Below are 22,920 nucleotides of genomic sequence, written 5' to 3' on the forward strand. Positions count from 1 at the left end.
GAACCTTTTGGCTATCACAGACTTCACAATAGAAACTCCCTTTCACCAAGTGGGATGGGCTGCTTACTTGACCTGGCTACAGCCCCGCAGTTAGGAGCTGCCATTTGAACTGGAGCCTTCTTATTTTCAAGCCAGAGGCTCCGGGTATTACACTGCATGACCTCTCTGCTTCTTAACAGCAGCACTTCTAAAATGTTCAGAGCACTTCACCTATCTTTTCTCTGTCCCTTTATTATGAGCCTGGACATGTTGGTCAGTAGTATTCCAGATGAGACATGGGGCTAAGGGTGAATAAGTGGCTTACTTTGAGGCTACAATCCTGAGTTTGGAATTGGAATTGTGGGTCCTCCCTGGCTCACAACTTGTGTTCTCAACTACTGCACTACAGAACTCTAGTTCATTTTCAATTTTATGATGCAAGTGACCAGCAGAGGATGAAAGGAAATGTTAAGACAATTTTTCTTGGTGGTAGAAAAATTCTCAGTGGAGACCAAATTCTGCACATGATACCTTGCAGCTTTAAGATAGGGGTAGTGGAACCATGGTCTTGATTTAAGGGACTTTCCTCCTCTCCAAGGAAGAATGCTCTGGAGTTTGTAAGCAAAGTCTAGTACCAGGCCAATTCCTGAGAAGAGGTGGTGGAAAGCCTACTTCTCAGTAACTTCCTTATCACTGCTCATTTGCATTCGCTTCTGCTTCCCTTTATCAACACAAGACATCTGCTGACATTTCTAAGCCACTTGGACCCTGCTTGTCTCCAGGAAGCTACACCCAGGCCTCCAGGGGCCTGAGTTAAACACATCTTGCTTTGGCGGAAAGGGACCCCAATTGCTTGAGCTGCCTCTGCAGGGAAACCGCCTCTTTCACTGCCATGTTTCCTTCCACTGATTTAGAAACCCTCTTCTCTAGTTATGGCTATAGGTCAGGGCTGGCTAGAGATTTTAGGGGCCTTGCTAACCAGATAGACTCTCCCACCCCCACCCCAGGTTTGTGATCAGGCTTTCCTTAGCAAATGAGATGAGGGGAAGTGACAATGGGGCTGTCCTACTTCTGTTCAAAGGATATAGGCACATAGGCAAGTGATCTCTGGGATTGGCCTTTCTGAAGTCCCTGAGCCCTCACCAGTTCTACCAGCCCTGATACCAACTTCAGTATGGGAAATGGGTGCACCTTTGCCCATTTTTAGATGCACCCTGTTACCAAAACAGTAGTAATAAGATGTAGTTTGGCTAAAGTGCTGTAATATATACCTTTAAAGCCCATAGCACCCTGGATATCAATAAAATTGCCTATAATTTATGAAGGCAGCATTTCAGATCCAGTCACATACATTAAGATTATATTATCTGGCTCTCTCTCTCTGGGTCTTGCTTAACCAACACGCCTTGGCTACTAAGCAAATATAAGAGAGTTTATGGGGAATCTTCACTAATGCTTCAAAATGGAAACAAAAGCTTATTTCCTGTTACCCAGAGGACTCTAGCCATGACCATAGAACAGAAGCCAGGTCAGGTGACGACTGCCATTGCTCAAAGGCTGGGGGTCACTAGGGGAAGTTGAGTCCCCATTCCAAATGTACACCTTGAGTTTTACATATATTGGTGAAAGTTGTAATTGAGTTCTTAGGGGGAATAGAAAAGCATCACACTAGGAGACATGGTGCAGTGGGGCCTAAACATGCCCATCATTGTCCCCATTGTTCTTAAATAGAACATTACCATGAGGTAAGGTATCCCCTAATCTTAATGGGGCAGAAGCACGTTTCAAAGTGGTGGTTCTTGTTCATGCTTAGCTGGGGCAAATGCAGTTGCCCTTGTTCATCCGAGCAATACTTTTTTCTCATTTGTGTGCAAGTGTGTGCATGTGTAGGTGTCTTGCTTGCCTTTTTTAGATTGGGACTCTTTTTTAGATTGGCAGATGGACAGGAAACCATCTCATTCCATTTGCTATGTAAACTACTTTGGGAATATTTTTATTGAAAAGCAATGTGTAAATATTCACATTGATGAGGCTTTTAGCTAATGTATGTAATATATGCAGGCAGACCTGAAGATAAAGCGAACACAGAGAACCACATCCTGTCAACCTGGGATGTAAAGTGGAAATATTCTTCAGTTTCTAAAACTATCTGTATTTACTAAGGAACCAAAGCAATTGCTGCAATATCAAATGGAGGGAGGGCTAGGGTCACATATAGTTCTCATTCAGACCAAAAGATAAGATGTCAAAATGCTTTGGGATGGACTCAGAAGTTCTACTTGCAAGCCAAGGAAGCAGAGCTGCAAAGAGACCAGTGTCACATAGAGACAATGAAACTGAATTGGAGATGGGTTACTGAGGTTTCTGTAACATTACAGGTGCATCTAGCCCACAGTGGTCTTATAGCTGCTGTAGAAGAAAGTTGATCTGTTTATCAAAAGCACTCTTGGACAGTGTCCCCATGTGGGTGGGAAGTCTAACGAACTACATGCACAATGTGATTTTTATAGGGTCTAGGGTAAGATCAATTAGAAGTATAGGGCCTCTTATAAACAAAATCATTTAGAATGGTTAATAGGAACTTATTTGCACACAGATCTAATTAGCATAGCTTGCGTACAAAAGGCACACCAAAAGGTAAAAGCAACAGAGGACATAAATTGGACATAAATGAGGATGGGAAGGTAATAAAAGTTACTGGTAATGGCAACAAAATGGGGAAGAAGAATAAATGACATCTGGATAGACAGCTAAATAGCATCAAAAGACAAGGTGTATCAATTAATACTAAAAGGTTACTTGGGCTGCAAGCCTATCCACACATACTTGCAAGTAAGCCCCATTGACTATAATGAGACTCACTTCTGAGTAGAAATGCATAGGATTGGGCTGCCAGTCCCTTGTCCAAGTCTTAACCCCCCAACAGCAGATCCTTCTGAGGTCATCTACTGCAGCTCATAGTTCCTAACTCTCAACATGGAAGCCTGAGCTTATGACACAGAGAAAAATAAGCAGTCAGGCTTTTTCTTCCACACTGGGTAGCTCTCCAAAGACCTGGGCACGGAGAGATCTTTCCTAGGCTTGCTACAGGAGGTCCTTTTAACTGGAGGTGCTGCATCCGAATATGGAACCTTACAAATCTCAAGTGAGCAATTCTGCAATAATTAATTGCTGCAATTTTGGGGGTTGCCTCTTAATAAAGTTTTGCCTTTTATGATGCTGGCTGGATAAATTAAGATATATTGTTGCAGATGACAACTTAATAGAGTGCCATCTTTTCAGGGCTTCTATTATAAGCTTAGGAGAGACTTCATTAACAGATAGCAGCATGGTGAGATTGTTTTTATTTTGTTATGGAGTAGCTATAACAACTTTTTTTTTACCCAGATGGATACAAAACCAAACCTTACCAATTACATTACCAAACATACATTACCCAAAGCCTATTCTTTCTCTAAAGATGGAAGCCATGTACTTGTGGGGGGGGGGGGGGTCATACAAACTTCTGATGGGCAAACTGCCTGCCTTGTGGGTATTCCCTTTCTGTTAATAGGGAAAATGTCCAAAAATCTCCCAGGTGTGCCATTTCAGGTGCTAGTAGATAGTGAGTGGAGATCCATATGGAGGTTGAAAAGTCTCATTAAATACAGTATAAAATACAGACTGGACCAAAGCTCTAACTCATAGAAAGTGGCTCCCTATATTCAGCTCTGGCCAATTCCAAAGACAGCTGAACCAGCTGTCATATATTAGCATTTGGGTCTTATTTATACAAATGGGAAATACATAATTTCTGGATTTTCTCAAAGCTAGGAGTGCAGATTTAAAGAGGCATTTAACAAAATTGATAGGCAAGTTACCATAGGTTTAATATAAATACAATACCTGTAGGTTGGTTTGTTCCTTTATTTTTAAAAAGGGAGATTTCAACCTCTTGCATGAAAAAGGAGGAGATGGATTCCTTTCACCATCTTCCCCCCCCTTTTTTTTAACCAAGCCTGTAAGGAAGGCTATCCAAACAAGATCTTGTGTGAAGCAAGAGTAATGCTTAACTTCTGCAGTCAAACATTACTCCAGGGCTCAAATCCTGCCTAATGGGTAGGTAATGTGTAGTATGGAATGAATAAGACCCAGCCTAGGGGAAGTATGGAAGCGTAGTAAGGAGTATATAACCTCTCTCCCTTTAGAAAAGAAAATGTTGTTCAGTGTTTTGTAATAAAAATACGTGTTTACTGAATATATCCCTGCCCCTTATTAAATGCTATCTAAATTGATGACTGCCTTTATATTTTGTGACAGTGAATTCCATAAATTCAGTGTATTGTGTGACATTAACACCAGAAGTATTGCCATAATCCTACTGCTAATCAATTTGGGGGACCCCAGCTTGCAAGAGGGGTAGTCCTTCTGCCTTTAAATAAAGTGTAAACCTCTCTTGGGTCACAGTCATTACTAGGCAACCTTTTTTTTTGAAACTGGAAATGCTCAAATGTACGTACTTAGAGGAAAGGCAGAGAAGATGCTCCTGCTCTTGCTCTCTCCTTATCCTTTTCCAGCGCAAAGGTATCCTTGCTGAGATTAGATCATCAGCACTGCATGATCTAATCATGATGCTGATGATCTAATCTCAATCTGGATCACAATTTCAAAATCTGTGATTGTGATTGGATCACAATGTCAAATCTCAAATCCAATCACAATTTCAAATGTGCCTGCACATAAAGGTTGTATGACACTGGCATAATTATGTTGCATTTGTATAGTGTTCAGAATGCTTCATAGGTATTATTGTAATCCATACAACAACCTTGTATGTAACAATAATCCTCCCCGTGTTTTAGAAATAGGACTGAGAGGGTGAGTTGCAACTGCCTAGTGAGTTGGGGGCAAATACCAAATTTAAAGCAGGGCTGCCTTCATTTGTAGCTCAAGCTTTTACAGTGCAGAGGTGTAACTAGGGTAGAGCCTGAGGGGTACCTACCCTGGGCACTGCACTGGGTGGGGGTGCAATGTGCAAGACAGTCACTGCTGGGTTCTCCCAGGAGGAGGTGCTGGCAGCTTTGTGCCCCCCTACCTTCTCCTGTGGAGGCTGCCCATACAGAGGGGGTGTGAAGCCACCAGCACCACCTCCTCCAGCGAGAACCCAGAAGTGCATTGGCACTGGAAAATTTGATAGGATTGGGCCCTGAAACATATGGCAAAGCAGAGGCATAACCAGAAACCCTGGGGCGCCAGGGCAATGATATCCCAGAATACCTCACTGCTCTGGGCACTAGGACTTTTAGTTACACCTCTGCTTCACCGGATGTTTCAGGGCTCATCCTATCCAATTTTCCAGTGCCGATGCAGCCGTGCCAGTGCGGCGTGCACTCCATTCTGTGGTGATGGCAGGCAGTCATAGAGGCCTCCTCAAGGTATGGGAACATTTGTTCCCTTGCCTTGGGGCTGCATTGTGGCTGCACCGGTGCTGAAAAGTTGGATAGGATTGGGCCCTCAATGAGGCTTGCACCCCAGTTAAGTGTGTGTAAGAGTGGAGCCAAAGCTCTTCCACCACCTGGGCTCTTTTACTCCAGTTCCAGGATGCCAGTTTAACTTTCCAGCCCTTTCTTTCCTAACATTGCAATGGGGTGAAGCTCCCAGGAAATCAGTTGCCCCCAACACACACCTTGTGGGTAGAGTTATAGCCCAATTCTATGCCTGCCTACTCAGAAGTAACTTCCATTAAAGTCAAGGGGGCTTACTCCCAGGAAAGTGTGGCTAGGTTTGCAGTCCTACAGCGCTGCTCTTGCCCTGCTGCTCCCTCTCTCCCTCCCTGTCCCCCAGCGGAGGTTCCCTTTGGGAGGCGGTGCTGGGACTCGGGGCCCCTTTGAAGAGGGCTCGTGTGTGGCGGGCCAGCCCGGGGGGAGGGGCGAAAGGGGCGGCCCGGAGGGGATGGAGAGGGCGGGCTCTGGGCGGCGTGGCGGCGGCATGGAACCAGGGGGCATCCTCCTCCCCTCCTGCCGGCCGGCCCAAAGGCAGCGAGGCTGGGCAGGCTCGCTCTTGCGCACTGCACTGCGCGGCGCCCGGCCGGCCACGGGGAGGGCGCTGGAGGCGCAGAAGGCGTCGGGCCGCCGCAGGAAGAGCAGTTCGGCCGGCCGCTGCCGCCCGCCCGCTGCCGCGCTACTCTGCTCGCCACCCCTCCTCGCCTGTGTCCCGGTTCCCTTGTGCCCTGGCCATGCGGCGCGCAGGCGGCAGCCCCCCATGACCCTACGCGGGCTCCGTCGGGGACAAGAAGGCGGGGGTGGCTGCTGCTGCTGCCGCCGCTGGCCCCCCCGCCGCCGCCGGCCCCCCGAGATGATCCCCTACTTCTCCGACAACGCGGTCATCTCGCAGAACGCCATCAACCAGCTGTGAGTGCCCGGGTGGGAAGTTTTACGCACGGGGCTTAGGCGCCGCTCTCCGAGGATCTGCCCCTGGCGCGGCCCCCTGGCCTGGGGGGGCTCTTCCCCTCGCCGATCCCCTCTCCGGGGTCCTCCTGCCTCCATCCCCAGTGGCAGCGCCGGGGAGGGCAGCTGGGGAACCGCGTGGAGTCCAGGTTCTCCCCCCCCCCCGCTCCTGCCTGCCCAAGGAGTCAGCTCAGGTGAAGGAAGGAGTCAGAGGAGGCGAAGGGAGAGAGAACTCCGGCGTTTCGGGAGAGGGAAGAGGCGGGTCGCCGCCTCTCCCTTCTGCCTGCTGCCTCCAGTGGCGTAGCTAGAGGGGGGCAAAGCACCATGTTTTGCAGGGAGCCTCCCCCGGGCGCGCAAGGGATCCCTCCCCTGCGAAGTCATTCCGGGCGGGGGGAGCAAAACGGAGGCGATTCCTCCGTGTACCAAGTAAGTGTAACTGCATTGACTCCTATTCACCCCTTGTACCCTTTGCCTGCCTGTCTGCCCTTTCTGCTGTCGCCTGCTGCCAGAATTCAGTTGGCAAAATATTCAAGTAAGCTCAGGATATTCAAGAAGGGGTCAGTGCCAGCTTGGCCTTCTGCGGAATGGTAGTCTCTGGTCTGACTTTGCTACTTTTCCTGAAACATTCTTTGTTGTTTCAGGGGCAGGCGTTTAATTTGTCCTTAGCTACCAGTAGATAAATGGCTGCATTTCTGGTTTTGCTGGTGGCGAATAAACCCTTGATGAAGTTGCAGGGTGGATGGTGGGAACCCTTGCTGAGAGTAGCCATAGTTTAAAATAATAATAATAATAACTAGGTATTTATATACCACCTTTCTGGTCATCGGATTACACCTCTGACTTTATTCAAGGCATACATAGGCAGGCGTTTCTAAATCCCTCAAGAGGATTTTTACAATCATAGAGGTTCTCTCTTTCAAGAACCAACAACATTTTGGAATGGATCTTCCTGGTTTGTTCTCACTTCTGGCCTCCAGTTGTCCCATGCAGGCATAGAGTAAAATGTAGTATTTGTGTTTAAAAATCAAATGCTTAAATTTTACTGATAAACACTAAGGTGAAATGCTACCACTATACAGCCATCTGAATTTTTAGAACTGTGTATCATCCACCTCTTCCCTATGCCACATGTCTTTTGCAGGAAACATAGAAGTTCAATAGATACTTTGCATTCCAGGAAAAAGCAGCATGTGTTGCATTTTTGCCTGTTGTGCTAAAGCTGCTAAAGGCTCCTGCATCTTTCCAAAAATAAAATTGGCCACTGCAGGACTTGATTAAATGATGTACCAGGTATTCTGCTGAGTAGGATCCAGATGGTTAAGTGCCTGTGCTGCACCCTTCAACAGCTGGCTGATTGAGAAGGTCAGAGGCCTTCAAAGATTGTGACCCAGGGGCTCTAATTTTGGAGATCAGGCCCACTAACTTAGTAGGCAAGGGCACAGAATAGGCTGTGAATCCATATACTTTGCTGAGGGAGTATCTGGGGGAATGATGGACACACAAACACTAATTAAGCACCCCAGCAATATCTGGACATGTTTTGAAAGAGTGGCAAGTCTTTAGTGCTGACTTTGGTGAGAGTAGCAGAGGGCTGCACTAGCCTGTGTTCACTTTGGATCAGCAAGGGAGGCTGCCCCTGTCTGACCACCTCTCCCCCCACTCCCATTTCCTGGATTTGAAAAGCTAGATTGAAACAGAGTGGATGAGGCAGTGGCATCATTAGGGTTTGTGTCATGCAGTGCAGGAGGCCACCATGTCACCCGTTTGATGGACCTCCCATGCAGTGGGTGGGGCAGTACCCTGGTGGGCATGGTGATGCATCCCCACCCTTGCTGGTCTTTTGCCTATAACCTTTGATAGAATAGAGATTTCAGTATGGTTTGTTTTATTGTGTTCTACATGAAATTATGCATTGAATGACATGATGGTATTATTCAAAAATACCAAGATTTAAAATTTTTTGGCCAGTAGTGATGTCACCACCATCCCTGTGCGCATCACCTGGTGCTGCCCACACTCCCTAGCTACACCACTAACAAGAGGAAGTGTAGGTAGAGGAGAGTGGGGGACTAGAGTGTCTGTGACTACTCTGCCACAGTTCCTCTGTTCTGTTGCCCTCTTTGTTTTCAAATTTGGAGAGTGGGGGGTGGACAAGCAGCAGCAGAGGCAGCAAGTGACCTACTACTGGAGGTGGCATTTGGTATGCTGCCTGAGGTGCCAGGAGACCTTGGGCCTATCCTGGCTCTAGACACTCTTGGACTCAGCAGGAGGTAAATGCAGGGAGTCCATGATGAGAATCCAGCACTTTGAAAGGGCACGACTGGTTAAGCAGAGCATGTACAAGGCTGGTTATCTGTGGTAAGAGGAATCCCCTCTAGGTGATTGGACAGTTAAGTTTTTGAGAATTTCAAACCATAAATATTTATTACAAATAAGTACAGGTATGTGGCATGTGAAAAATGTTGTGGGCTAAACTTTGGTGGACTTAATTGCAATGCTGAGTTAAAAGTTTGGGTCCAAACTGGAGATGCCCAAGAGGTTTAGCCTTTGTTAACAGTAGGAAAATCCAAGAATTCATCACTAGTTTAGAGACAGTTGATTAATTGTGTTTATATCTCCCCATTCTTCTCAGGAATTCACAACAGCATGCACAGCCCTGTGAAATGGGTTAGGCTGAGAGAGATCAACTTGCCCAAGCATGGTTTGTTTGTATTAAATAAAACATTTCAATACTCCTGACTTCATTCTGAATAAAACTTCCAAGAGTGGCTTTCAGACAGAAGTTAAAAACAATTAAAAATATGAAGTAAATGCAATTTAATCCACGCATCAGAGCATGAATCAAATCAGGATGGTATCCCAGGGTAAGAGATTAGCAGCCCAGGATAGTTCTTTGCATGTTTGCTTTGCTTATTGGGGGAATATATATCCCACCTTTTTGTCTCTTCAAGGACAATAAGTTCTGCTAGATTCAGTGGGACTTAATTCAAGATGAACATCCATGTAGCCCAAAAGGGTATCTTTACATGGAGCTAGGCAGAGAAGTATGTTGGAGCCCCAGGAAGCAGCCATCCTCCACATGTCCCGTGACTGGGTTGGTGTTCCCTTTTGAACTTGTTGCAGTATCCATGCACAAAAGAGGTATGAGGTTTTGTCTTGTGTATTCAGCCTGACTCTAGAACCACCGTTACTTAGCATAGTAGGTTTTAATAAGTCCTTTCCAAGTGTTGTGTCCTTGACCTGAATGGCTTATTATTAATTGGTCACTGTGCTTCTAGTCTAGGCTGAAAAGTTGCCACTAACTTTTGCCAAAGGAATTCTTTGTACAGGTACGCAAGAGCTACCTGACCAGATCAGGTCAAAGGTCCATTTACAGTGCAATCCTATTGCTGTCTACTCAGAAGTAGGTCTCATTGAGTTCATTCGAACTTACTCCCAGGTATGTGTATTTAGGATTGCAGTCTTAGTCCTTTACTTGGTCTTCAGCAGCAGCCAGCCCACAAGCAGAACAGCTTGTTCGGGATTTGTGTGTGTATGTGTGGAGGAGGATATTATTATTATTATTCTGCTTGACAGCTAAAAACGTTTACAAAGCAGTTTACATAGCAAAATAAATGAAAAAGGTTCCTTGACCCCAAGGGCACAATCTAAAAAAAGAGACACCAGCAAGCAGCCAATCAAAAATATGGTGGACTGAATGTGATGCCAAGAAACCTGTAAGATTTGTGAGCAGCAGTTACTGTTTTCCCCCCCCCAATAGATGTTTCCCCCCACCTCACCCATGATAGCACTAGAACTCTGGATCACCCTATGAAAGAAATCAACAGTAAGTTCAGGAAAGAGAGAACAAGCTACTTCTTTGCACAGTGAACATGTGGAATTCATTGCACCCAGAGGTGGCAATTATGGTCACTAGGCTAGGTGACTTTAAACAAGGGTTGCACAAATTCATGCATGGATGGATCTTTTTCACAGCTATTGACCACACCAGCTAAGCAGAACTTTCATGACCATAAGAAAAGTCCTGCTGGATCTGACCAAAGCCCATCTAGTCCAGCATCCCACAAAGGTCCATCGGATGCCTCTGGGAAGCACACAAGCAGAAGAGAAAGGCACACGTCTTTTCTGTTGTCGCTCCTCTGCAACTGATGTTCAGCAGTATATTACCAGTGAACTCTGAGGAAGCCCATACCCATTGTGACTGAAAGACTTGTCCTCCATGAATTTGACTAATCCCCTTTTGAAGTCAACCAAGCTAGGCACCATCACCGCATCTTATGGCCATAAATTCTCCAGCGTATTTATGCATTCTGCTAAGATGCACCTCCTTTTGTCTGTCCTAAATCTCCCGACAATCTTTCAACCTCTGGTTCTAATATTGTGAGAGAGGGAGAAAAGTTCTTCCCCCCCACACACACTATGCATAATTCCATAAGCCTCAGTCATGTTCCCTCCCCTTAATTGCCTTTTTCCCCAGCTAAAAACCCTGAACAATGTAGCCCTTCTGTGCAAGGAAGGTGCTCCAGCCATGACCTCCATGCACTGCTCCTGGGGTTTTCAGTGGCATCTGGTTTAAACCAAATGCTAGACTAGATTAATCCTTGGTCTGCTTTTAATGTTCTTATGTACTAGTTCTTCATAAACTGTTGCTGTGCAACTTCAAAACTACAAACCATTGACAAGTTTAGGTAGCCAGGTAGCTTAAGTGGCTATGAATCTGGATACCTCTGAACCCGACTTCAGTGGCGTGCTGTGAGACCCATCTCTCTGATCTGGCTCTCATGGTTGCGAGAGAAATTTGAATGAGGACAAAATGTGATGGAACCAGAAACAAGGGGGCATTATAATAAATATGATAGATTACACAGGCCAACACACATTTTGCTTCCTTAAATGTTACACCAATTCCTTCGTAAACTTGGGGTGCCGATTCCAAAAATGGCATCCGTTTTGCCCTATCACGTCTAGTTTTGGAGATGCAGTATAGCCTCATTAGTCAATGGTTCAAGCAGCTTCCTCATGAGCTAGCCTGTACCATGTCTTCCTCACTCGCAAGTCACTTTTTTTTAGGCACAAAAGGGCTGAGCTTGCTTTGCCCCGTGAAGTAAGTTATGTGATCTCTGAGTCTTGCTGCTACAAGAACCAGTGGCTGCACCATGCACTTAGCCAGAACTTGTCGGCTGGGAGTGAGCTGCTGAGTGTTCCTGCTTTAGGGGCATTGGAAAATCCTGATAGCAAAGGTACAGAGAGTGCAGATCCCCTGCGTAGAAGCAGGGTGTGGGACCAGCCTTTCCTTCTCTGGAAATGGAAGATAACTGTGGTTATCAGAGGTGGTTTTGCTGCATTCTCCACAGTTCATAAACAAGCGATTAGCAGACTGGCTCATTTTCTTGCATTTGTATCTTGCTGAGGCTCTCTTGCTGTGGATGTTGTGGCAGCAGAAGCGTGAGACAATGGAAGGTTTCTGGTTTTGTGTGTTGTAAAGTTATTTTGATTTTGCTTCCCTTTTTTAAAGAGAGAGTTGTGTGTTTTCCTCTTCCACTAAATATTTCTGCCTTTGCAAAAAGGTCTCTTAAATTTCTAGTCTGTTTTTAAGTCAAATTGGTTCTCATGGCAGCTGCCAAAAAAGCATTTGAGAATGACATTTTTCTTATTTTGCTTTGCAAAATCAAACACCTTTCTTGCAGATTTGTACCTTCAATGACTTTCAGACTCCATGAACTTGCTAACATGCTTTCTAAATTAAAGGGGGTTATACTTCTCATCCTTTGGGGATTCAAAATAACACCAGAGAATTATATTCACAAATGATTAAAGAAGCATTTGGTGAAAAAAGTCAGTTAATGCAAAGTCTGGGTGAAGATTTTGCAGTTTAGGGGAGGAGGAGGTTCTGCCACACATTGCCTTCCTATAGACTGTGGCTTTTCTAATGATACCAAGGCCCCTGGCATCTCTCAGAGAAAAAGAGCTGTACTACAGGCAAACTTCTCCAGGAGACAGTTAGCAAAATTCAGCTTTTCCTGTTCCTGTGTGAGTTCACACAGGATGACAGTGAGACACTGGTTTACAGCTAGGTTCCTCTGCAAACTGGGTGTATGTCTTAGAATGCTTCCCAGAATCTTATGCAATATTCAGTGGTGATTCAGGGCATTTAGAGGACTGTGCATGTTGCCCCCTCACACATGGCATTTTGGAGGAAGTAGAAGGTAGTGAGGAGGGCCATCCCTTTTCCTGTTCTACTTATGAGCTGCTGAGAAGCATCTGGCTTGACTCCACTGGAGACAGAACACTGGGCTTGTTGAGCTCACCTTGGTCTTCTCTTGCAAGAAAATTATTGCATTAAGTAGGAATTGGAGCATTCTGGATGAACATTGTGCCAGCTGAAAACCCACGCTCCTCAAAAGAAAGGACAACTTGGTTGGCATCAGACTGTGCAAACATTCAGAGCTTCCATTTGGCATGTTACGTTTTACTACCACCATAAAAGATTAATGCTTAGCAAGCTTGGCTGAGTCAGAAACCTGTGGTTATTTCCGCAGATAGCTCCAGATCCCCTTTGGCTTGCTTGTCTGGGCCTTCTCCTTTTGGGTTTCTAATCACCACGGTTGTCTGCGTCTGTTGTTCATAGGGTTGCTTCTGAAATGTGTTGGCCTCAGCTTTCCTGTCCATGGAAGTGAAATTAAGGGCCCTTCCAGAGGTACGCTTTTTCAGGCCATTTACACTTTGTACAGCAAATGGATTTGCTGCATGTTTACTGATGCTTGCTAGCAAAATGGAACCTTCTTGTTTGCCAGGAAGTATATGATAGATGCTGGAGAAGGCCATCCATCACCTTAGCATCCAGCTTGTGAGCTTCTCAGAGGCAGCTGGCTGCTCTTAGAGACAGAATGCCTGATATTATTTGCTTTTGTCCTGATCTGGCAGGGCTCTTCTTAAGTTTTTCCTCTTATCAATAGCTAGTAGCTATGATGGTAGTAAACAGAACGTGAAGTGGAGGTGTGCATATTTAAAGCTAGGGTGTGTGTGTGCAAGGGAGCTATGGCTGATTGGGGACTTCCTGGATTATGTCAACTATATGATCCACACTTCCCCTTTACACTTGATTGTGTTGCAGATGCTGGTGTATACCTTTATTGTCTGCTGTGTAACATGTGGATCAGTCCTTCGGATGTTATGCCTGGGCCTCTTGAAAGTGCCCATTCTCTTGACCACACTGATGCTCCACTCTGTGCTGTTGCTCACTAGGCCGCAAGTCATTGATAAGAATCAGCCTGCACAACACGCCTGAGAGAGACCATTGCATGAAATTTCTGTTCTAGTTGGTAACTCTTTCCTTTGGTTCCCCCCCCCCAGCTCAGTGGCATTAGGTTAGCTGTGACAACAGCAACTTCTGGACAAGGCTTAAGTCATACAATGTATGTTTGCTGTCTGGGAGGGGGGGGTGGATATGCAAGCAAAATGTTGCACCAGCATTTACTCCTGAACAGGTAGAACCTTTTTATCAAAATTAAAAATCTCCTCTTAAGTTTCAAGTACACAGTGTGTACTTTGATTTACTTACCGGTTGTTCTGTTAATCCATTTCTGTTACAAGACGCAAAGTTTTCAACTGTGCATTAGATTTGTTTTCTACCTGGAAAGGAATTTCAGGAGCAAAAAGTGCCCAGTCATTTTTGTTTCCCCTTAATTTGTTGGGAGGGATGTTTCCTGGTCAATTTCCTCATATGTATTTTTTTTTTCTGGATAGGTCCTTTGTCACAAAATATAAACTCTTTAAGAAAGTCCATCCTTTCTGGATTTGGATCACATCTTGACATATATGGAGCCTCCATATTCAGAAACAGTGTACTTCTGAATACTGGTTGCTGGTGGGCAGGCTGTGGTGGAGGACTCGGACCATCATGTACTGCTTGTCAACCTCTCAAAAGTGATTGGATAGCTGCTGTTGGAAGACAATGCTGAACTTTTCGTCTGACCCAAGATGATGGTTTTTATGGGAGCCAAGACTCCAGACATTGTAAATGTCACTCCTCCCTAGCTTGCTTGGAGATTGAATTTTAAGACTTTTTTGTTGCATCTTTTTTTTTTCCCCTTTGCTTGACTCGTGTGGGGTTAGAGCAGAAGAGGAGCGATAGGCACTGAGCAAAGGAAGTTTATTTTATTTTTCACAATTTTGTATTATCCTTCCTCCAAGGAACTCAGGGGAGTGCACAAAGTTCCTTCCTCTCTTTTGTCCTCACAACAACCCTGTGAAGTAGGTTAGGCTGAGAGATAGTTCATAGAGTTCAAGGTCATTCAGGGAGCTTCATGGTTGAGCAGGGATTTGAATCTGGATCTTTCAGGTCCGAGTTCAACTTCTGAACCACTGCACCACCCTGGCTTTCACTGAAGTTAACTGAAACTTGTTTCAGGTGGTTGTCGTTTGCAGTGTTGTATATTTTGACTTTTTGAATTATGAGGAATAAACACTGTCAAAGTAAGAAAACCAAAAAGAAAAGTAGCGATTGAGCTTATTAGAAGGCAGACAGGCTGCAAACATCTAAGGGTGGATGAACATGCCAGCATAGCTTTCCAGTTACAGTTATGTTTCTGTAGGCAGCAGCCACAGAAGACTCTTGTTCTTTTTTGCAGCTGGATTGATCTTTGGCCAGGGTGGGCAGTGTACAACCCACAGGTTGTGTGCCTGACAACCTTCTCGGCTAGGGGGAGAAAAGTTTCTAGCTCTCATGATGAGGGGGCAGAACTTGACAACAGGAGAGCAGTTTGTTTGAAAGACTCAGGGCTTGCAAAATTTGTGAGGGATGCAGCTGTGATTTTGAAAGAGTTGCATGTGCTTGAGCCTTGCAGTATTAAACAGTAGTAATTCTCAGACTATAGGTTGGGACAATCTGGTAAGATTGCTTTGTGTTCCACAAGAAATACATTAATATTTCAACAACCCTGTATGCCCAAAGTACACACCTATGGGGGAAAGCTGCCCACTGCATCCCTACATGAGTTGCTGCTCTGGCAGCCTCCTAATCTAAGGATGGATAATTCTGCCACATCTCTGACTTGGGGCTGATTTAGATTCTAATGCAGACACAGCAGAATTGCCTATCCTTAGAAATTTGTTCTGCTGCATCTCTCCTTGAGTAATGGCACTAGGTCTGTACTTTCAATTTACAACTGGTAGCTATTCCAGGGTGAGATGTGCTTCTCAGCTGCTGAGGATTATTTCTGAATGAGTTAAGCCTATATCTCTCCATCCTGCCTGTTTGTGCCACCCTGTCTGGTTCTTTTTCTTCCCCTTCTCTGACCTTTGTCTCTTCTTTTTCTCCCTCTCCTTGCCCATGGTAGGAGCCTGATTGTGCTATCACTTCCTGCCCTTCCCAGCTGGCAGGACACCCTCACTGTTTGAAAGAGAGACGGTGTTGGGCCTTCTAGAGTTGCTCATTGGTTACTCTCCTTGATGCTTTTTCTCATTACCTCATCATAATGATGTTAAGCACATTGAGCAACCAGCACTCTGTCAATCATTAATCTGGGAATTTTCTATTTCTAGCTCTTGCTTCTTCTGCATCCCCCCATTTCCTGTTTTACTATCCTTCAGAGAGTCTGCCCACTAAAAATTACACAAAGGTGTGCTGCAAAATCTCCCCCCCCCCGAGAGGGAAATATGCCCCATCAAGACCCGAGCATCTCTGCGTTCCCGAGCAGAGGACATGGCACAGGGAAGCAGTAGCATGCATACTGTTTTCTCTCAAGGCTGCTGGTTCAAGACCAGCATAAGCAATAAGCTTACCCTGAATGTCTTGAAACAACTTAATTTGGAAACTCAAATTAGTGATGCCATGTTTCTAAAGACCTGCAGTTGTAGATTTGGCTGATGGTTTTGAAGTAATCTGCGGAACTCAACCTTTCTAGCTTCTGTGCTCCTGTTTATCCGACCTGTAGTGCTGAACTTCTTTTAGCCCTGGATTCCCCCCTCCATTCCCTGCCTTACAGCAAACAGCCCCTCCTGCCTCTAGGCCTTGTGTGAGGCTCCTCCCACCCAAATCATCTTCCTCTTGGCTCACAGTTGCCTGGCTGAGCTTTCAACACTTGGTGATTCAATGCTTCCTCAGCAATAAAGTGTTTGTGAACATTCTGTGCCTTCACAGCAGCCCAGCCAATGGCTTGTAGGGAGGGGAAAGAAACGGTTTGTAGGCAGGTGGACAGTTTTTTACCTAGTATACTGTGCTCTGGCTTTGGTTGTCAAGCCTCAGTTGTTAATGTCTCTATAAAGCTGCCCCCCATGCTTCCCTGTCCTCCTCTGGAGCAGGAGAGGAAAGCACCTGATTAAACTGCAGTAAGCACAGGTGACCAGAGCGTCCCTACTGTGTGAGACCAAAGTTTGCTTATAACCTTCATCAAAGGATGCCAGTCCCCCTGCCATGATAACCAAAATTGTGGTGATCTACTGATTTTAACTGGAATCTTTGTCCAGTGGCCTGTACTCTTCCTCCGTTCCTATGTATCCCACTGGGTACTTCTGAACTTGCACTGTTGTCAAATGTTTCTTGGCAGTCACATGGGCTAGAAACTTGGTTGTGTGTGTGTGTTTTTTCCTAATCTGACTGTTTCTAAGTGGACTTAACTCTAAGGTTTTTGGCGTTCTGAAAGAAGCTGCTGTGGGAATTGTGTGCACTTCCATACAAATTTCTGTCGAATCTTTGTTCCTTGAGACTTTTGGCTACTGGCTCCATCTGAATGAGTTTGAAATCTTCCCTGCCTGTTACAAGACAGCACTTGACCACTGTAACTGCACACCCAGGCTTAAGGCTGCTGCTCCTGCCCTTCTTATGTAAAAATCGTCTTTCTATTCTTGGCCTCCACCTGTGCTGCTTTCACTCCAGTTGGAGCTTGCAGGCCAACCTTGGCTCTGAACTTGCCTCACTTATGTTGCCTTCCTGCTGTTGCCACAACATAGCCTGACTCCTGTTTGCTCAGCAGTGGATTTTTGCATTCTTTGTGCATATCTGAGTTCTAGTCCAGCCATTCAAAGCGGGCTTGTTTTTAGGATATAAGCAGGCTATGTGAGAGAAGAACAGAGAAGATCCTTGGAATCACAGATTCTCCCTGATCTTCTGGAAGGAAAAAGGGGCTACGCCAGTGGTGGGTTGTGACCTGCACTGTAACCCAAGTGATTGTACTTCATTGCATTCCTGCAGCAAAATTAAGTATTTTGAGAGAAGTGCCATTTCCAGAGGAGTTAAATGTAGGGAAAGGCATTTAACTATCATACTAATCAGTTTAATTGTTATTTGTTCTCCCCATTGAACCCTGGGGACTGAAGATTTGTAAACAAAAGGTACTTAAAGGGAAGATCTAATAACTTATCAACCCCCTCACCAAATTATATTTTCCAGCAATGATCATTTGACCTAATCATTGTAATATGAGACTTTTTGGATCTTTCTCCTTCTCACGTGGAAAACAGGCTTACAGAGTCAGCTGCCTTTTCCTGTCTCAGCAATTTTTATGTGTGTCAATTCCTCTACCACAAACGTCCCTGAAACTGTAGGAAAGTAGATTTAGGCTAGACATGAGGAAAAATTTCTTAGCTGTTCAAGATGTCCCGCACTTTGAACAGTCTGCCTTATGCAGTTGTGGCCTCTCCCTCATTGGAGGTTTTCATGCAGAGTCTGGATGGCTATAGGCACCTGTACTGAATAGGGGGTTGGTCTAGATGACCTCTAATATAAGTTCCAACCCTAACATCCTATGATTCTGTGACAATCATTGGTATATGGCCTACTCTTGATTGTTTCTTGCAACTTTCTGGTCTGTCATCCTGCATTTATGGGATTTGACATGGTTTCCAAGTCGCTTCAGAATGTCCCCAAGTCCTGTGTAAACACCTATGAAGCAACCCAGGTACCTTAAAGGCACATATACAGTTCTCTCTGCAGTCCATTTCCCTTGCCAGGCAACATGTTGCTGTGGTTTTTCATTTCTCTAGATCAGTGGTTCTCACACATTTAGCAGCGGGACCCATTTTTTAGAATGAGAATATGTCAGGGCCCACCGGAAATGATGTCATGACCGGAAGTGACATCATCAGGCAGGAAATTTTTTAACAATCCTAGGCTACATTCCTACCTGCAATCACCCAGGAGTAAGTCCCATTTACTGTCATTGTTAAAAGACTATACATAGTAGCTTGTTAAAAGTATAGGTCTTTAGTACAGGTCTGTAACGTTTCCCCAAATGCCGTAGCATCAAGTCTAATATATGAAAAATAAAAAATTGAAATGAATGGGGACCCACCTGAAATTGGCTCGTAACCCACCTAGTGGATCCCGACCCACAGTTTGAGAAACACTGCTCTAGATTAGTGATTTTCAACCCTTTTCATCTCACGGCACCCTGATAAGGTGCTAACATCAGTCTTTTGACAATTAAGGCAGACCACACTGCCAGTGGGGGGCTCACGTCTCCCAATGGCCCTACTAATAAATGACCCTCCCCCAAACTCCTGCAGCACATCTGTGGATCATTCGTAGCAAACCAGTGTGCTACAGCACACTGGTTGAAAATCACTGCTCTAGATAGTGCATTCCACAAGGGATAGGCACTAGTACCTGGAGCCTGAGAAGTGTTTGCCAGATGATGTCATAATCCTCTAGTGACATCACTGATTTCTAGTGCCTGGCGGAACCTAATGCCTCGGTTCTGCCTGCAGAATGGCAATTTCTGATGCTGGGACTAGGGAAAGAGGAGAATGACCAGATCTGCATGAAAAGCCATTGGAGGGGGAAAATGGGGTGCATAGTGCGTGTGTATGGATTTATGTGTCCTCTACTCTGGCCTGCAACCAGTTCTGCCCAAGGGCTTTCAAGTAACCATGATCCAAAGTGGGAGTCTAGGAGACCCTGTCACTTGGCTGCTGCTTCCCAACACCCACCTTCTTCATCCTGCTTCCCAACCTCCTTTTAAACCTCATCGCACAGCCCAAGTGATTTGGTGGGGAATGAGTGATCCATGCAACCAGATGGTGTTAAAGGGTGTGCCTGCACTTGCCCATGTCCATATTGTAAACTGACCTGGCCAAGGTGGATTCATGTGGATGGCTTTTTCACTCTGGGTTGACTTCTCTGTGGATTTGGATGTGACGCTCCTTGTAAATAGATTGCTCTGCAGTAAACTTCAGAGGTGTAAGACAACTGATAGGTTAGGCTAGCACTTAGGACTCCTTTTGTCCTTGCCAGATCAGAGTTTCGACCTTGACCCAGGGCTGTTAAACTGAGATGAGTTTAGAGAGCTACAAGTCTGCTGTGCTTCAGCTAATCTCTCTCTCCCCTGGTGAGCTTTATGAAAATAGAAACTAAACTCCCTTAAGGTGATTGATCAATGTGTGTGTGAAATCCAGTTGTTTGCTTTTTGCTGGCAGAGGGTGGGGATGGCTGCCTGTTTTCTGCTGGGCGGAAGCAGGCAGAAAACCCCAGAAAGCAAACCTACAATAGCAGCAGTGTGTGTGGGTGCACTGGGAGTGTGTTCTCCCTGCATGTTTTGCCTAATGAGGCGAGATGGGAGCCAACACTGTGCTGGGTGTGGGGTCACTCTGCTTGTCCCTTCCTGGAGGTGGAAGTGCAACCCATGCAAAGCAGAAATATGAAAATCCCAGTCCTGCCTTGACTAGGGATAACCCAAATGTAGTGGGAGGTTACTTAGAAGTGTGTGCCTTGGGTAGAGGTATGCTGCTGTGCAGGCCTCCGCAAGTGCCAGAGTGTAAAAGCTGGTCAGGAAATCTAAGGGAGAGTGTAATGGCAGAGGGTCAAATGGTGGAATTTTGTTTTGTTAGCTTCTCATTCTGCAACTGCTAGTCTTTACTCTGGTTTGTGGCAGTCCCCCATTACTGTGCAGTTCGCACTGCAGTGGGCTGCTCAATTTTTAGTTATTGCTTAAAGATCTGACAGTGTTTATAGTAGCTTGGACTGGGCTGCCCGAAAGAGATGGCAAAAGCCTTTTTCTCTTTCCTTAAAGGAGACCGGTGCAACTGTGTTCTATCCCGGGCACAAATACTTGGCTAGTGTCCTTTTCTAAGGCCTCATAGCGTACACATGAAGGAATATTTCATATTTTATTTGTTAGCCACCTTGAGTACTTCTATATATAGAAAGAACGAAAGAGTTGGATTTGCTCCTTTTGTTCAGAAGCATTAGCCTTTGTGGTGTTATGGCGATAAGGTGCCCAAATTTGGCTTCCAGGATCCTTTGTCCCAAACTGCTTGTGCCTTGCAGGTTGATTAATGTAGGCACATTGGACATCCTGTTGCAAATACAGTGCTGGACTTGCTTGAGTTCAAATCCCTGTTTTGCTGGGGCCACCTGTGCGCTCTCTGCTTGCCTTGTCCCTCTTCTGCTCCAAGTCCAGGAAACTAGGGGCTGCCGAAAAGTTGGTCAGCTAGCAGGAGGGCAGGCGGGCAGCCTTCACAGACTTGCTTTGTTGGTGCTGTATCAGCGGCTAGAATAACTGAGAAGTCATCCAAAGACTTGTCCGTAAGCATACTGGGCTTAGTTTTTAAAAATGCTATAAATGAAGAATATGCTTAGCTGAACACTTTGCAGCAGTAATAGTCCATCTCCGGAAGCAGGGGAAGGCAGGCTCCTCTTAGTCAGCTTGGGCCCAGGCAGAGACTGCCTTAAGTGGAGTATTGATCTAAGCTGGCGCTTCATTCTTGCAGTGGTCAAAATTAACGGTTCACTTTTCCTGTTATTTTTCCCTACTCTTCCTGTAAAAATCAAGCAAGCTGCCCTTAGCAAAACCCTGCTTTGGTGGAGTGTGGTCTTGGAAAACAAACCCTGGAAGTTGGGACTTGATGCCTCTCTCTCCACCACCCCATAAACTTCTTGACAGCATGTTCTCTTACTAAGATGTTGCCTTTGTCTTGACTTAGCTTTTCTAAAGAAAAAAAAAAATGCTGAGTTAGAAACATCCTGCCAGAATAAAATGGTACATTTGCCCTTATCTAAAATGTCATTTTAGGTGCTAGGTGAATATGTGGATTTTTCAAAACTCTGTATGGGGGTTTGAATGCAGAACCATAGTGGAAGTGTTTCTAAGGGCATATCTGGGGGCACATTTGCATTGCAAATTTAAATGAGTTTCACAATGGCTTAATTGCTGTGGCTCCTAACCAAGAAACCCTGGGAACTATGAAGGAGCCGGGGATAGCTCTGGTCACTAGTAGCATAGTGGCTTTGAAAAAGAATTGGCCATGTTTGTGGGAATCTATTTATCAACCTCTGTTAGCCAGGATAGCTAACTGCAGCTTCTGTGTCCAGAGGTAGCCAATCTCCAAATTCAAGATGCTTGGGATAAACGGGAAGGTTCTTCGTCCTTCATGCCTTGCTTGTGAGGGGCTTCTGCTGTCCACCATGGGAAACAGAATGCTGAGTTGGGTAGATCTTGATGATGGCTGTTAGGTTCCTAGGGAGCAAAAAGATTAGCCTGTGAAAGAGGATCTTCCATTCTTTTATGTCAACAAAACTAAGCATTAGGGGTGATGTGGGCATAAAGCAGTGGTTCCCAAACTTTTTGACTGGCGACTCCCTTGACCTACTGGGCCATTGGCCATGGCTCCCCATTAAGGCTACAATCCTATACATTGTTTAGGGCAGTGGGTTTTTTGCAAGGATTCAGCGGCTCCCCTAGCTGGTTTCCACGACTCCCCAGGCAGCCACAGCTTGCAGTCTGGGAACCACTGTCATAGTGGCAGCTAGGAATGGGTAAATCCATGCATGATAGGTCAGCCTCTCAGGTGGACTGGATGCAACTTGCATCCAAGCTCTTGGCTGCTTCTTGTAAGAGCCTCTTCTCCACCAAGTCCTGCTCTGAGCATCTGCCCTTGTTTAACGAGTCTTGAAACACAGTGGCAATAGCACTCCACATCCCTGTTGTTGGTCTGCTTTTGTTGAAAATGGCTTGTGTTGAATGACTGATGGAAATTTATTCTAGGAATAAAGTGCTCCTGGTAAGTCGATCCCTGTCCGGGGAGCCAGTGGTGAAGAAAAGGAATTTTCATTTCAAGCACCGATTCTATTAAATCTTGGTATCAGATGTCTCTTTGCAGGAGGCGGCTTGAGATTTTGGAGAGCTTTAGAAGTATTTTCAGAAGATGCAGCTCAACTATTGCAGGCTAATGGGTGGGTGGTGCCCCAGAAAAAAAAATGTGTTGGTCCCAAAGCTCTCTCCTTGGTGGCATTTGTGCCACCTGCATTCACTCCAAGTTTAATAAAGCCCAGGTGTTTTATTTCTCTAGATATGTGACAAAGGCCCTGCTTGCTTGCTGGCTATCCCTGCTTCCACTCCTATTTTGATGACTGTTTGGACATGACCTATTCAGATGACCATCTTGGCTTTCAAGTGCTGCAGCAAATGTGTTTTCCTTTCATAACACTATAACAGTAACCCTGCTGGATCAGACCTGAAGCTCACCAAGTCCAGAAAGCCGGCTTAGTACCCACAGTAGTTGGTGGAAGCACCCCCTGAAA

At 45.4% G+C, this 22,920-nt stretch overlaps 1 protein-coding gene across 2 annotated transcripts in view; it reads left to right on the forward strand.

The window, feature by feature from the left end:
• The window catches only part of SSH2 (slingshot protein phosphatase 2), a 127,619-nt gene that overhangs the window by 52,326 nt on the left and 52,373 nt on the right, over positions 1–22,920 (forward strand). Inside the window, exon 1 of one of the 2 annotated variants that reach the window (XM_066635128.1) lies at positions 6,008–6,368. The exons of the other annotated variant lie outside the window; for it this stretch is intronic. Within the exon in view, the coding sequence (XP_066491225.1) occupies positions 6,220–6,368 (149 nt within the window). The 5' untranslated portion in view covers positions 6,008–6,219. Of the gene's footprint in view, positions 1–6,007; positions 6,369–22,920 lie in introns of those variants that run through there. 2 annotated transcript variants of the gene reach the window in all.

The sequence above is a fragment of the Tiliqua scincoides genome, chromosome 8 (genome assembly GCF_035046505.1).
Source record: "Tiliqua scincoides isolate rTilSci1 chromosome 8, rTilSci1.hap2, whole genome shotgun sequence".
Taxonomy (NCBI): Eukaryota; Metazoa; Chordata; class Lepidosauria; order Squamata; family Scincidae; genus Tiliqua; species Tiliqua scincoides.